Source organism: Loxodonta africana, chromosome 26 (genome assembly GCF_030014295.1).
Source record: "Loxodonta africana isolate mLoxAfr1 chromosome 26, mLoxAfr1.hap2, whole genome shotgun sequence".
NCBI classification, from domain to species: domain Eukaryota; kingdom Metazoa; phylum Chordata; class Mammalia; order Proboscidea; family Elephantidae; genus Loxodonta; species Loxodonta africana.
Window position 1 is genome coordinate 23,467,031 of NC_087367.1, and position 15,908 is coordinate 23,482,938.

At 42.8% G+C, this 15,908-nt stretch overlaps 1 protein-coding gene across 3 annotated transcripts in view; it reads left to right on the forward strand.

Moving 5' to 3' along the window:
- Positions 1 to 5,073: 5,073 nt before the first annotated feature.
- The window catches only part of THUMPD2 (THUMP domain containing 2), a 69,221-nt gene continuing 58,386 nt past the window's right edge, over positions 5,074 to 15,908 (forward strand). For all 3 annotated transcript variants that reach the window (XM_023555306.2, XM_003416119.4, XM_023555307.2), the window contains exon 1: positions 5,074 to 5,210. In XM_023555306.2, coding sequence (XP_023411074.1) covers positions 5,175 to 5,210 — 36 coding nt within the window. In that variant the 5' untranslated portion in view covers positions 5,074 to 5,174. The remainder of the gene's footprint in view (positions 5,211 to 15,908) is intronic.

The following is a 15,908-nucleotide window of genomic DNA, read 5'->3' on the forward strand; positions in this document are numbered from 1 at the left end:
AGTTCATTCAAGTAAATTGAAGAAAACTGCAGATTCAGTCATTCAACCATTCAACGAATGTATCAAAGAAATCATTTATATGGTGCCTTCCTTCTAGGGCATAATAAGGCTTTATTAGATATGGATATAGTTTTATGGGCTCGAAATCTACTTAAACAGATAAAATCCACACCAAATAGCCTAATATTTTGAAATATGTATTAAATACCTAGCATACTTTTCAGAAAAGGTACTGGATACCCTAGACTATATTTGTACATTAAAATAATAATTCAATGCACCGCATAACTAAAACAAAACAAAACAAAAAATAATTGTTTCTCTAGATCAGAGTGGGGCCCTGGTAGTGAGGTCGTTAAGAGCTCAGCTTTTAACCAAAAGGAAGGTAGTTCGAATCCACCGATCCACCAGGCACTCCTTGGATACCCTATGGGGCAGTTCTACTCTGTCCTATAAGGTTGCTATGAGGCAGAATAGAATCAAGGAAAGTGGGTTTGGCTTTTTTTTTTTCTTTCTTTCAACTAGGGTATACAGGAGTAGAGGGGGCTGGCAGGCATGCATATTGACAAGACCCCCAGGTGACTGAGACAAATATTTCAGGGTAAGGAACATTATTCATAAGGTATGTGGGGAAGAAAGAAGGATGAAGAAGTGGAAGGTAGCAGGCAAAGTTGTGAAGTTTACTTTTGGAGTCCACCTACCCTTTTACGAGCCCTGGTGGCACAAAATAGGTCAACATTCAGCTGCTAACTGAAAGGTTCATGGTTCGAACCCATCCAGCAGCTCTTTGGATGAAAGACCTGGTGATCTGCTTCCATGAAGATTACAGCCAAGAAAATCCTATGGGGCAGTTCTATTCTGTCATATAGGGTTGCTCTGAGTCAGAATCAACACGACGCATCTAACAACAACCTATCCCATTAGTGCCCTCCATTGACCCTCACTTCCCTACCCTGTTCTTATATTCCATCCGTAAAGGCTCCTGCTGATATAGTGGTTGGACTGAGAGGGACTTAGTTTGTTGGGGCCTTACAATTGGTCACAGTCCATCCAATTCAATACACCTTGACTGAGAACCTACCATATGCAGGCCAGTGTATTCTCTAAGAATGCTCAGACGACTGACATTGACTCCGTTCTCAAGGATTTCACAAGCTAAAACATTGGCATTTTAATATGTAAGTACACACATCAAATGCTTTTAGGAACTAAAGGAATTACTGGTCACAGCAAAATAGAGAGATTCAAACAAATGGTCCTTCCCTAAGTTCCTAAAGCGCCTTACTCTAAAATTGCCCCTGCCAGCTTCCAACTTCCTACACACTGAATACACAATAGTCAATAAGCAAAACCCGGTTGGATATGCTAAACGCATCTACAGGGACCAGCAGATCTTTTTCAGTAGAGACATTTATTAATGAGTAGCAGAAATGTTGGAGAGAGGAGCATGTGAGTAATGGGTGTGAGAATTCCAGGCAATTTTCCTCCCGGGAAGAGGCAGAACTCCATCTACTCCATCTCATGGTAGACATTTTGTGAAGGGTACTGGTGGAAGTGATGCCTGCAGTAGGGCCCAAAGGTGAACAAGTGCACATTACAGCCCAGCTGCAGCAAGATCAGCCCCTGACCTTACTGACCAAGGGAGGGGAAAAGACATGAGAAGAAAGAAAGAGGTGTGGGGAGAGGGAGAAGATTGTTTCTGCAGGACTGCAGCCTCAGCTCAGGAGAGCACACTGCTGGCCGGCGCTAGGCTGGAAGTCATTTTTTCAACTACCCTTGGCAGCACTGCCATAACCCACCCCTGCCTTGCTCTCTACCTGTTACGGATTGAACTGGGTGCCCCTAAAAGATATGTTGACATCCTAACCCCTGGTACCTGTGAATGTGACCTTGTTTGGAAATAGGGTTTTGACGATGTTCTGTCAGTCAAGTTAACATGAAGTCATACTGGAGTAGGGTGGGTCCAAATGGAGGAAGAGTGGAGAAGAGACACAGGCACACACAGAGAGAAGACAGTACGTGAATACCGAGGCAGAGATGGAGTTATGCTGCAGCTCCAAGTCCAGGACTACTAGAACCTGGAAGAGACAAGAAAGGTCTTCCCTGAGGGTCTCTAGAGAGAGCCTGGCCCTGCTCACACGCTGAATTCAGACTTCCAGCCTGCAGAACAGTGAGACAACAAACTTCTGTTCTTAAATCCACTCATTTTTTGGCGCTATGTTACAGTAGCCCTAGGGAACTAATACACAACCCTTATCATACTACCCTTGTGTCTATCTACTCCTCAACTCCCCAACTTCTAACTGTGCTGTAATAACACCTATTTGCCATGACCTTTCTACTCCCTCCTACTCCCATGCTCCCCCCACACACCTTTTCACCTCCTGCTCCTTCTACCTGAAACATACCATTACTACATCCACTATCTCCTTTCCCCACTTCCACCCCCATCCCAGTAAGTCACTTAAATAATTCTTACACTTCCTTCAACATTTGACTCAGGAGCGATTTCTCCAGGAGACTCTCCCTGCTTCCTTCTGTCTGTGGGCTGCTTAGCATCCTGGATATGGCCCAGGTAAGTCAGTCAATCTCACCATCCTATAAGTTCCTCCTGAAGCCTCTGAGGAGACATTCCCCCACTCCATCGTGGTCCCCCCCACACACACAGCCCACCAAGCCACAGCTTCAAACTGCTGTTTGGCCCGACCACACTGCGGCCCTAACCACAGTTTGAATTTGGTGCCAGAATCTCACGCATGCGCAAACCAAGATTTTAGAGCATGCGCGGGACCTGAAGAGCTGTGTCCTCAACCTGTCCTTGGACCTCAACATCACCGACATGATTCAATATCCGGACCTCCAAATGTGGACATGGGAGGGCTAAGGGCAGAGAGCTCCGGTCACCAAAACCAACCCCCGGACGCCACTGGAAATAAAAAGCTCCCCAAACCCCTTGGACAGCAAGCATGTGGCCTTACGGTCGCTAGACCCTGCATTGCGCCTTGACAGCACAGACAATAATTTCCACCTTCTGTTTCCCTTGCAACTGGTGGTGTGGTGTCCATCTTATTTCAATCGGCTAATAGGACAGGACAAGAACCCTCTTTCGGTTACACTCCCAGGGAAGACCCTTGCTTACTCATCTTTGAATCCTCAGGACTTAGTGTAGCGTCTGGCAGAGACACCATCGATTGTTGTTAACTGCCATTGAATTGACCCCTGACTCATGAGGACCCCATGCATAAGTGGAACAAAAACACGATCCTGCACCATCTCCATGATCATTAGGGGATTGGATTGTGTGATCCATAAGATTTTCAATGGCTGATTTTAGTAACTAGATCACCAGGTCTTCCTAGTCCATCTTAGCCTGGAAGCTCTGCTAAGACCTGTTCAATATCACAGCAACACACAAGCCTCCACTGACGGGTGATGGTGCAAATGAAGTGCATTAGCCAGTATTCCGGCATGGAGGGCAAGAATTCTACCAGCGAACCACCAGGAAGTAGGTGTCCAATATTTGTTGAATGGGACGCATTGCGTCTGTGTACTCTGTTGAGTACAGAACGCAGGAAGTAGTAAGGAGGTTTTATGATGCTCCCTAGACAGACTTACAGACTTGAGTTGGAAATCTCAGAGGATAGTGAAGTTGGAGAACAATGGTCTGGAGGCAAAGAAAGAAAAGAATTCACCCAAATGGAAGGGTCTGAAAAGGAGTCATGTTTCATGATTCCATGAAGAATTTTCATGATGCTGTCCCAGCAGATCGCGAACTGGGGAGCTGTGGTCATGTTATTCACACGGAAGACACTTGCCAGAGAGTCATTTATTTAACGTTGTTGTGAGGTGCCCTCGAGCTGATTTCAGCTCACGGTGACCCAGTGTGTGCAGAGTAGAACTGCTCCCTAGGGTTTTCAAGGCTGTGACCTTTCAGAAACAGATAATCAGGACTTACCATCGAGATGCCTGTGAGTGGGTTCAAACTGCCAACCCTTCGGCTAGTAGAGCACTTAACCACTTCCGCCACCCAGGAAATCCATTTATTTAATAGTTTCTATATATCTAATTATCTAATTCCATATTTAGCTAGAAGCCCTGGTGGCACACTGGTTAAGCACTTGGCTGCTAAGGGAAGAGTGGACTGTCTAATTCCATATTTAGCTAGAAGCCCTGGTGGCACACTGGTTAAGCACTTGGCTGCTAAGGGAAGAGTGGACTGTTAGAACCCACCAGTAGCTCCTCAGGAGGAAAGACTGGCAATCTGCTCCCCTAACGACTGGAAACCCTACAGAGTCGAAATCTACTGGACTTTTACCACAGAACGATAACGTATGTAGCTACAGAACTAATTCAGTGCTTTTTTCATTTTGTAATATCGACTCTATGCCTCGCAAGAAATATTTTCAGTGCCGTTTTAAAAAATCCCTTCAAATAAGATTGGGAAAGCCAGTCAAATCAGGTGGCCCAACTGGATGGTGCATTCATTACCTTGAAAGAAATTTAAGAAATGTGACCTATTTTGTGACCATAGGCATTTTGTTGGAGAATGGGAGTGTCTGGTCTTGGTTCTGGGGATTCCCAAGCTGGTTCAATTCCTGGTGAAGACAGAACAGAGCTCCCTATTTGAGTAGAGTGGCGGAGACGGATGAAGGAGAGGAGCTGAGAGGGATGGAGAAGAAATTAGATTAGGTATCCAGAAATCTAGGTTCCGGCCTCAGCTATGCTGCTAACTCGCTGTCCTTCAGCCTCTCTAGGCCTCAGTTTCCTCAATGTGGAAATGAGACAGACGGATTAATTAATTGATCAATTATGTCCCCTCCACCTGTAATTCTAAATGATTGCAGATGCCTGATCAAGGCGGTTCTCGGTAGTTAATTAACCAAGAAGGCCCTCAAGGGCCACTCCTCCGAGGCCACTCCGCCGTGACTCAATCCTCCAGCGTCTCCGGCACCTCCAGCGTCCTTGGCACCTCCGGCCCCTGCGCGCCGCCGCCTTGATCGCGGGAGCGCGCCGCGCGCCCGAGGCCACGTGACCCAGCGCCGCGGGGCCGCGCCCGAGCCACCATGTCCGGGACGCCGGGAGGGGCCGGGCCGCCCCGGCCTGAGCCCGGGTCACCGCTAGCCGAGGGCGCCCGGTTCTTCTGCACCGCAGGCCGCGGCCTGGAGCCGTTCTTGATGCGAGAGGTGCGGGCGCGGGTGGCGGCCACGCAGGTGAGTCCGCCGCGCTGGGCGCCCTGGAGGTGGACGGCACTTCACGTCCCCGCCGCGCCCGGGTGGGTCCGTCCTAGCCCCGGGAAGCGACGCGAGAGCCGCGCGCAGCCCCGGAGCGACCGTGGCGACGGTCCCCGCCCTGGGGAGCTTACCGGCGGGTCCTTTAATTCCTGCCGGAACAACTGCCGGTCGTTTCTGTCCCTGCAGGTCGAACCTCATTACTGCGGATCTGTCACGGCTGAAGTTTTAAAGAGAGGGGGTTGGGGCAGTTTATGTCCTAGACTTTTTAGAAGGAGTTACTTGGTAGTGCTTAGAATTAGATCTTAGTATCCTCTGTTCCCTGATAGAAATGTAATCCTCAGGTTCAGTTACTTAAATCTTGATTTTCAGTTTCCTGACGATCATTGTCTTACCCTCATGCAATATTGTGAAGATTGTCATGTGTGCACTATAATGTACATTTTATAATAAAAAATCTGTAAATGGTAGCTAGAATTACAATATACTCATAGCCTCAACTTCCGGGGGAAGTTAACAGTTGCTGGTTGTATTTTTTATGTTGTTAATTTCAGTGACATGAACAAGATTGTTCAGGTTTTAGAACCCACTCAGTTGGTTTCTTGAAAGCAAAGAAAAATGTAATAGAAGAGACTCCAGTTATCATGATGGGGTATATATGACACTATAAATGATGTGTTATTGGAAAAAGAAAACTTCTAAATTGACCACTCTGCTCCGGAAGTTCCTACAGCGTGGAAGCCCCAAAAGAAGTTTTTGCAGTCGGTGGGGTGTGTGTGTGTGGGAAGCGGGGTGTCCTGAAGAATAACATCAGCCATATTAGACGACCTGCTATAGTTTTGGTCACAGAATTTAATAGTGTTGAATGTAGCCAATCTAAAAAAGGAATAATAGATAATAATAATTGATAACATTTATTAAGATTCAGTATGCAGCAGGCACGCCTTTATAATTTTACCCTGTGTTCAGTTGCTTAATTTTCACAACCATAAGCCTTGGAAACCCTGGTGGCATAGTAGTTAAGAGCTATGACTGCTAACCAAAAGGTTGGCAGTTCAAATCCACCAGGCACTCCTTGGAAACCCTATAGGGCAGTTCTACTGTGTCCTATAGGGTGGCTATGAGTCGGAATCAACTTGACAGCAGTGGGATTTTTCTGGGTTTAAGGTTTAGCTGCTAACCAAAAGGTTGGCAGTTAGAACACACCAGCGGTTCCATGGGAGAAAAGACCTGGCGATCTTCTCCCATAAAAGATTATAGCCTAAGGCAGAGCCGAGATGGCGGAGTTCACAGACACGTCCATCCAGCCCTCTTTACAACAAAGACTTGAAAAAACAAGTGAAAGGAGTATATTTTTACAAGCTGGGCATCCCGAACATCAAATGCAAGCTTAGACAACGAACTGAGGGGCAGGGGAAGGAAGAGACCAATCGGAAGCAGAGAAGAGTTGCCGGACCTGAATCACGGGGAGCCCTCAGGCACCATTCCCAGAGGGGCTGCGGGCTGCGGCAGTGGTGGCGGCGGGCTGGTCCTAGTGTTGGGCCGCAGTTTCCTTAGGGAGAAGCAGCCAGCCACACAGCCCACTCACACCTCCGGAACCTGAGAAGGGCGCTCTCGGCAAAAGCTAAGTACTTGCATATATTTTACCGTGCTCCCCGCCCCCCACAGCCCAGCTCAGTGGCTGAATCCCTAGGTCTGAGATAGACCCTGGTGAGCACCTGGAGCCGTCCTCCCAGCCTTGGGGAAGGAAAAAATTTGCAACTGGGGGGAAAAGAGAATTTGCTAGCTCCATTAACTGGGGGAGCTCAGGACAGAAGCGGCTTCCGTCCAGGCATAAACCGTCTGTGGGCCTTGAGCACCTTTCCCTTCTGCATGGACCTGTGTGTGGGCCTATTTCGGGAGAATAGGCCCTTGTTGGCAAACTCCAACCATTTCAGTGGTGTGGTGGAGAGGTGGGTGTTTGATGTTTGACATTGCTTTGCCTATTAATCAAGGTTCTCACCTACCCACAACGGGGACCTAAGGACTGGTGACTCCACTCAGGTTGCCCAGCCACCTGCAACAGGGGTCCAGGGGTAACTGGTACCTCCCAGTCCTTACAGTAAAAATGTTGGGTGCCCATGGTCTCTCTGCAGTGCCCACCCACCAGCACGCTCTAGGGAACAGAGACGTGTTTTCCTCAGAGACACTTGGGGGTGGGTTCTCAGCCCCCTGCCTTGTTCAGAGCGTGACCCCCTGCAGCAATCAGGTGCAGGTATATATGCCAATCACCCCTGCCCCTCTAAGACTGTAGGACAGAGCCTGTGCCACACACTTGATATCAGCTACCTAGAAACCTGAGCTGAATTCATACAAGAAAACTGAATGGACTCCTAGACTGACATATCTGATAACAGCTCTAGCCAGCTGGGGAAAGGACACCAGAGCTCCAAAGGCGAAAATAATCAAGCTAGCTCACTCAAACAACCCATAGGGGTATACCAAAACAAAACAAAGCAAGCAGCTACGACACAGCAAGCAAGCATAAACTAATACAATAACTTATAGATGCCTTGGAGACAATAGTCAGTATCAAGTCACATAAAGAAACAGGCCATGATCACCTCAACAGGCTCTCAAAACAAAGAATCCAGGGATCTTTTAGAAGAAAATGCATTCCTGGAATTACCAGATGCAGAATACAAAAGTTTAATATACAGAACCCTTTAAGACAGCAGAAAGGAGATGAGGCAATACGCAGAACAAGCCAAGGAACACACACATAAAGCAACTGAAGAAATCAGAAAGATTATTTAGGAACATAATGAAAAGTTTAATAAGCTGGAAAAATCCATAGGCAGACAGCAATCAGAAATTCAGAAGATTAACAATGAAATTACAGAATTAGATAACTCAATAGAAAGTCAGAGGAGAAGAATTGAGCAAGTTGAAGCTAAAATTTCTGAACTCGAAGATAAATCACTTGGCACTAATATATTTGAAGAAAAATCAGATAAAAGAATTAAAAAAAAAATGAAGAAACCTTAAGAATCATGTGGGACAAAATCAGCAACAACAAATATGAGGAAAGAAGAATATATAATCTACTCAGCACATAAAATTAAGTGGGAAAAAGAAACTGTCAACAACACACAAAAAAAGACATCAAAACAATAGCAGTAAATTCATACCTATCCATAATTACCCTGAATGTAAATGGACTAAATGCACCAATAAAGAGAGAGTGGCAGAATGGATTAAAAAACAAGATCCATCTATATGCTGCCTACAAGAGACACACCTTAGACTTAGAGACACAAACAAACTAAAACTCAAAAAAAAGAATGGAAAAAAATGTATCAAGCAAACAACAATCAAAAAGAGCAGGAGTGGCAATATTAATTTCTGACAAAATAGACTTTCAAGTTCAATCCATCAGAAAGGATAAGGAAGGACACTATATAATGATATAACCATATTAAATATTTAAGCACCCTATGACAGGGCTGCAAGATACATAAAACAAACTCTATCAGCATTGCAAAGTGAGATAGCTCCACAATCGTAGTAGGAGACTTCAACACACCACTTTCGGTGAAGGACAGGACATCCAGAAAGAAGCTCAATAAAGACACAGGAGATCTAAATGCCACAATCAACCAAGTTGACCTGGTAGACATATACAGAACACTCCACCCAACAGCAACCAAGTATACTTTCTTTTCTAGTGCACATGGAACATTCTCTAGAATAGACCACATATTAGGTCATAAAGCAAGCCTTACCAGAATCCAAAACATTGAAATATTACAAAGCATCTTCTTTGACCATAAGACCATAAAAGTGGAAATCAATAATGGGAAAAGAAATCAAACACTTGGAAACTGAACAATACCATGCTCAAAAAAGACTGGATTATAGATGACGTTAAGGATGGAATTAAGAAATTCATAGAATTCAATGAGAACGAAAACACTTCCTATCAGAAGTAGAAGAACATAGAAGAAAAACTAGATAACTGGAAGCTCCTAAAAATCAAACACTTATGCTCATCCAAAGACTTCACCAAAAAAGTAAAAAGACTACCTATGGACTGGGAAAAAAGTTTTTAGCTGTGACATCTCTGATCAGCGCCTGATCTCTAAAATCTACATGATACTGCAAAAACTCAACTGCAAAAAGACAACCCGATTAAAAAATGGGCCAAAGAGATGAATAGACACTTCACTAAAGAAGTCATTCAAGTAGCTAACAGGTATATGAGGAAATGTTCATAATCATTAGCCATTAGAGAAATGCGGATCAAAACTGCAGTGAGATATCATCTCGCTCCAACAAGGCTGGCATTAATCCAAAAAACACAAAATAATAAATGTTGGAGAGGCTGTGGAGAGATTGGAACACTTCTACACTGCTGGTGGGAATGTCAAATGTTACAACCACTTTGGAAGTCGATTTGGCGCTTCCTTAAAAAAGTTAGAAATAGAACTCCATATGATCCAGCAATCCCACTCTTTGGAATATATCCTAGAGAAATAAGAGCCTTTACATGAACAGATATATGCACACCCATGTTTATTGCAGCACTGTTTACAATAGCAAAAACATGGACGCAACCAAGGTGCCCATTAACGGATGAATGGATAAATAAATTATGCTATATTCACACAATGGAATACTATGCCTCGATAAAGAACACTGAGGAATCTGTGAAACATTTCATAACATGGAAGAACCTGGAAGGCATTATGCTGAGTGAAATTTGCCAGTTGCAAAAGGACAAATATTGTATAAGACCACTATTATAAGAACTTGAGAAATAGTTTAAACGAGAAGAAAACATTCTTTTGTGGTTACGAGAGAGGGGCGGGAGGGAGGGTGGGAGAGGGGTATTCACTAATTAGATAGCAGAGAAGAACTACGTTAGGTGAAGGGAAAGACAGCATCCAATACAGGGGAGGTCAGCCCAACTGGACTAAACCAAAAGCAAAGAAGTTTCCTGAATAAACTGAATGCTTCGAAGGCCAGTGTAGCAGGGGCAGCAGTCTAGGGACCATGGTTTCAGGGGACATCTCAGCCAATTGGCATAATAAAATCTATTAAGAAAACATTCTGCATCCCACTTTGAAGAGTGGTGTCTGGGGTCTTAAACGCTAGCAGGCAGCCATCTAAGGTGCATCAATTGGTCTCAACGCATCTGTATGAAAGGAGAATGAAGAACACCAAGGACACAAGGTGATTACGAGCCCATGAGACAAAGAGGGCCACATGAACCAGAGACTGCATCATCCTGACACCAGAAGAACTAGATGGTGCCCGGCTACAACTGATGACTGCCCTGACAGGGAACAAGACAGAGAACCCCTTAGGGAGCCGGAGAGCGGTGGGATACAGACCCCAAATTCTCATAAGACCAGACTTAATGATCTGACTGAGACTGGAAGGACCCCGGTGGTCATGGCCGCCAGACCTTCTGTTTCCCCAGGACAGGAACCATTCCCAAAGCCAACTCTTCAGACATGGATTGGACTGGACAATGGGTTGGAGAGGGATGCTGGTGAGGAGTGAGCTTCTTAGATCAGGTGGACACCTGAGACTTTGTTGGCATCTCCTACCTGGAGGGGAGATGAGAGAGTGGAGGGGTTTAGAAGCTGGTGAAAAGGACACAAAAAGAGAGAGTAGAGGGAGAGAGCAGGCTGTCTCATTAGGGGGAGAGTAATTGGGAGTGTGTAGCAAGGTGTGTATGGGTTTCTGTGTGAGAGACTGACTTAAAGCACAATAAAAATTATTTAAAAAAAAAAAAAGAGTATAGCCTAGCAAACCCTATGGGGCAGTTCTATTTTAAAGAGTCACTGTGAGTCGCAATCTACTTGATGGCACACAACATGAGGTAGGTGAGAGCCCTGGGTGGCATAAATAATTAAGCATTTGGCTTCTAACCAAAAAGTTTTTGGCTGGAATCCATCCAGAGGGGCCCAGCAATCTGCTTCTGAAAGATCACAGTCATTGAAAACTGCAGCGCTGCTGTACTCTAAAACACATGGGGTTGCCATGAATCAGGATCAACTCTACAGCAATGGATTTTTGTTTCTGTTTTTTTTTTTTTAATAAGGTAGGTACTCCATATTTAACAAATGAAGAAAATAAAGCACAGATAAGTCTAATAATTTAGTCAGGTCATGCAGCTAGAAAATGGCAGAGCTAGGATTGGAACCCAAGCTGCCTATGATAATCAGGCATGAGAATATAATCATGTTCCACCCAGATAGCCTGGCTCCAGGGCCACTCTCCTTGACAACTACGTAGCTTTGACATAATGCTGTGCAGATTTTTTTTTTTTATGTTAACTTAGAGTGCTTAGCATGAAAATAGAAGGCTGTGGGTTGACCTAATCTGGGTGTGTAGATTATTAGAAAAAAGAAAATCTTCACTTGTTCTCCATCTTCTCTAAAGACAAAAAAAAAGGGGGGGGGGTGGAATTTAATTGCACCAAGAAAATTTTAAGTATAAGGAAAAACTTCTTGACAATGAGCTTAATTACCTAAAGGCCAAGGTATTTGGGTATTTCCGTATTCTGCTATTGTTAGAAATAGAATATTCAGCCTTTGTCTTACATTTTTATGGGTAGACTTTTGAGATCCACAGGGTTTTCACCAGCTGTTTTCCGAAGCAGATCACCAGGCCATTCTTCCTAGTCTGTCTTAATCCAGAAGTGCTGCTGAAACATGTTCAGAATTATACCAACATGCAAGTCTCCACTGGTTGAAAGGTTATGAAACTGCTTTGTAGTGTTTTCCTGGCAGTACAGAAGCAGATTGCCAGGTCTTTCTTTCGCAGAGCTGCTGGGTGGGTTTGAGTAGCCAACCTTTTGGTTAGCAGCTGAGTGCTCTACCATTGTGCCACCAGGGCTCCTTCCATGTAACATGTTGTTAGGTGCCATCAAGTCAATTCTGACTCCTAGCGACCATATAGGACAGTAGAACTGCCCCATAGGGTTTCCAAGGAGCAGCTGGTGGATTTGAACTGCTGACCTTTTGGTTAGCAGCCAAGCTGTTAACCACTACGCCACCAGGACTCCTCCATGTAACATAACCATGTAACATAAAAAAAGTGCCTGGAAAATAGTAGGTACTCAGTAAATGTTCCTGTAAGGTGAATTGTACAGGAATACTTAAAAATCATTCTTGCAGTGACAAGAGAGTACTAGAAACTTGTGGTTTCTTGCTTAAAGAAAATCTAAAATCTGAATTACAAAACAAATTAATTCAGAAGTGATTGTTTGCTTTTAAAAAATAATTATTCTAATCAGTGTTTTTCCAATTTTAGTGAACATGAGAATCACCTGGGGAGCTTGTTGGACGTGCATACGCCTGGTGCCAGCCCCAAAAGCTTTTCAGTGAGGCTGCCAACAAGCCCAGGTGTTTAACAAGCAAACCCTTTCCCCTCCCAGGTGACTGATGTAGGTGCTTCCTCCAGCACATAGTTTGCAAAAGAAAATCTCCTGTATATTTTTTTAGCTTTATATCATGGATAAATGCAAACATATAGTAGACAGAATAGTATGATGCATGTTTATCAGCCAGCTCCAACAGTGATCAACCCATGGAGAATTCTGCTCCATTCACTCCTTCATCCACCCCCCACACCGTATTATTTTGAAGCAAATTCCAGATATCATTTTATCTTATCAGTAACTAAATCAGTAAATCTATAGAATATAAAAACCTTTTGCCGTTGAGTTGATTCCCACTCATACCAACCCTGTAGAACTGCCCCCGTGGGGTTTCCAAGGAGCAGCTAGTGAATTCAAACTGCCGACCTTTTGGTTAGCAGCCAAGCTCTTAACCACTGCAACACCAGGGCTCCATTATAAAGTGTAAAGACTTTTTTAATAATATATGTAGCATAATATAAAAGAAATAAATAATAAAAAGGCTCTTAATAATATAAGCCACAATACCATTATCATATGTAAAAATTAATAATTTCTTGTTAGCAAGTATAAGTTAATGTTCAAATTTCAGCTTGTCTCATAAATGTCATTTTTGTTTTTCAGTTTGTATATTTGAATCAGGTACAATTGGCTGATACGCTGTCTCATAATCTGTAGGTTTTTTCCTCCATCCCTCTTTTTCCCCTTGTAGTTTATTTGCTAAAGAAGCTGGGTTGTTTGTCCCATAGTCTAGAGCAGGGTTTGGCACATGTTTTCTGTTAAGGGCCAGATGGTAAATACCTTTGACTTTATGGGTCACGTATGGTTTCTATACATATTATAATTTTGTTAAGTTTTATTGTTTTTGTGTCTGTTTAAAATCTGTCCAGTAGGGTAGCCACTACCCACATGTGGCAATTGAAATTGAAATTAATTAAAATTGAATAAAATAAAAATTTTACCCTCTCAGATACATTAGTCACATTTCAAGTGCTCAGAACCCACAAGTGGCTAATGATTACCGGCCAGCACAGATTATGTGACATTTCCTTCCTCCCAGAAGGTTTGACTGGACAGCAGTGCTGGAGTTTCCCAGGGTCTAGAGTCTCTGACTGCATCTCCACGGTGTTGCTTAACATGCTCCTCTGTCCTCTCTATTTCCTTTAAATTGGTCGTTGGATCTAGCGCTTGGTCAGAATCACGTCTGATGTTTTTTCAAAATTCCCTGGTGATGGGGCAGAGTTTGTTACAGGTTCCTGGGTGTGTCGTGCATGTAATATTTAAAAATACCCAGGAGTCTATGTAAGTTTTTTTATTCAGTTAGATTTTGGAGAAATACACTGGGGAAAAAATTAAGCTTTACCTTATAACAATGATTAATGTATCGAATACTGCTATTTGTTGTACGAACAACAGAAACAGTTGTTTTAAGATAAAATTGAATTTATTCATGGTGTCCTTAATGCCAGCAGGGCCCTGTCAATTCATTCATCCGTCTTTATAAACCAACATATCAAAGCCTATTATCCGAAGTCCTCAATAGGCGGGCCAGTTTTTAGTTTTTTAATGGGGTCATGATGGTAGGGGTAGAGCTAAAGCAGATAGCCAAGTTATTTCATAGTTATTTAATAGGAGGACTGTATAAGGTTGCTTTTTTCAAGAGTCTGCATTTCCCTTAGATTGAATGCCGTTTTAAAATTTAAATAAAGTATTTTTTGAGTTCTCTTCTAAAATGAACCAGTTAACTTAGCCCTTCACTTAGCACTTTAAAATTAGTTCTCGAGCTAAATGGCATCTGTAGAATTAGGAGACCTTTGATACCTCTCGATGTTATTAAACATTTTTACCTAAATTTAAAGTTTTAATCTTTGTGTTAGACTTAGTCCATGAATTTTAAAAAAGAAGGGCAAAATGCTAACTGTTCAGAGCTGTTACTAACTTTAATAAAGGCCGTTGTTTCATCTTTGGAAGTGTTAGATGTAAAACTAGCTGGTTTTAGACACTTGGTTATGATTTGGAAACCCTGGTGGCATAGTGGTTAAGTGCTACGGCTGCTAACCAAAGGGTCAGCAGCTCGAATCCGCCATGCGCTCCTTGGAAACTCTATGGGGCAGTTCTACTCTGCCCTATAGGGTCGCTATGAGTCGGAATCGACTTGACGGCACTGGCTTTGGTTTTTTGGTTTTTTTTTTTTTTGGTTATAATTTAATTCCAGTGGGAAAAAAAGCAAATTGTATATATAAATAAATTCTCAAGGATAAAATATTCTAAAATGGTACATTTCTCCCTAAGTCTCGTGGTTGGATGTGATTGGTTATAAGCAGTGCACACTAAAGGGAAAACTCTAGCTTCAGCAGTTTTTCTAATCATAAGCAATTAAATTCATTCTTCCTACAGCTTTGAGGCATAATACCTTCTCTTCACAAAGGGTAAACGTTGAAGTGCTTCCACATACACAATGGATTACATGCTAATTACTTGTAAGGGGAATGTAGGCCTTGTGTTGATTTTTAAATGTTGCTGCTTTCTGTTTTTAGAATGTTTAGCATTCAAAGCATCAACATATTCTTAGGACTTGACACACTATATAAATTAAACTTTTGGGATCCTATTAATTAACTTAATATTCAGCCATGTTCTTTTTGGAAATTCTCCCTCTTCCCTTCCCCCCCAAAAAGAAATTATATTTTGAGGAAGCTCATTGTATAAAATGTTTCCTTTGATGGTCAAGTAAGTAAGAAAACATTTTTGTACAATTAAGGAACTATAAAATCTAGATCACTGACTACTTAAGTGAAAATCACTGGTCTAGGTATTTACATCAGTTTATCTGTTTATAGGACTTGACTCTTAAAACCATACATTTTTAGTAAAATATTTTGTTTAATGCACCCAGAATCTTGGCAAGATATTTCATGTGTGTTAAAATGTTTAATAATGGCTTTTTTTTTTTAATATCAGTTATATTTTATGTTGGATAACATAAAATCTGAATTTTAAAAAAAGTTTTTAAACTTTGTTTTACACATGTGAGCGTTTTGAGGTATGTATAGGGTTGCTATGAGTCGGAATCGACTTGATGCTGTACAGTGGGTTTGGTTTTGGTTTTTATTTAGTTTGGACTTTAGTGGGAAAACTTTAGCTTTGTGATGAAACAGAAGTAAATTCTATAAGCCAGAAGTTATTCCTGTGGTCACTTCATTATCCCGTTTAAATATTGATTCCTAAACATTCTCTAAGGTCTCTTGGTGACGCAAATGGTCTGCCCT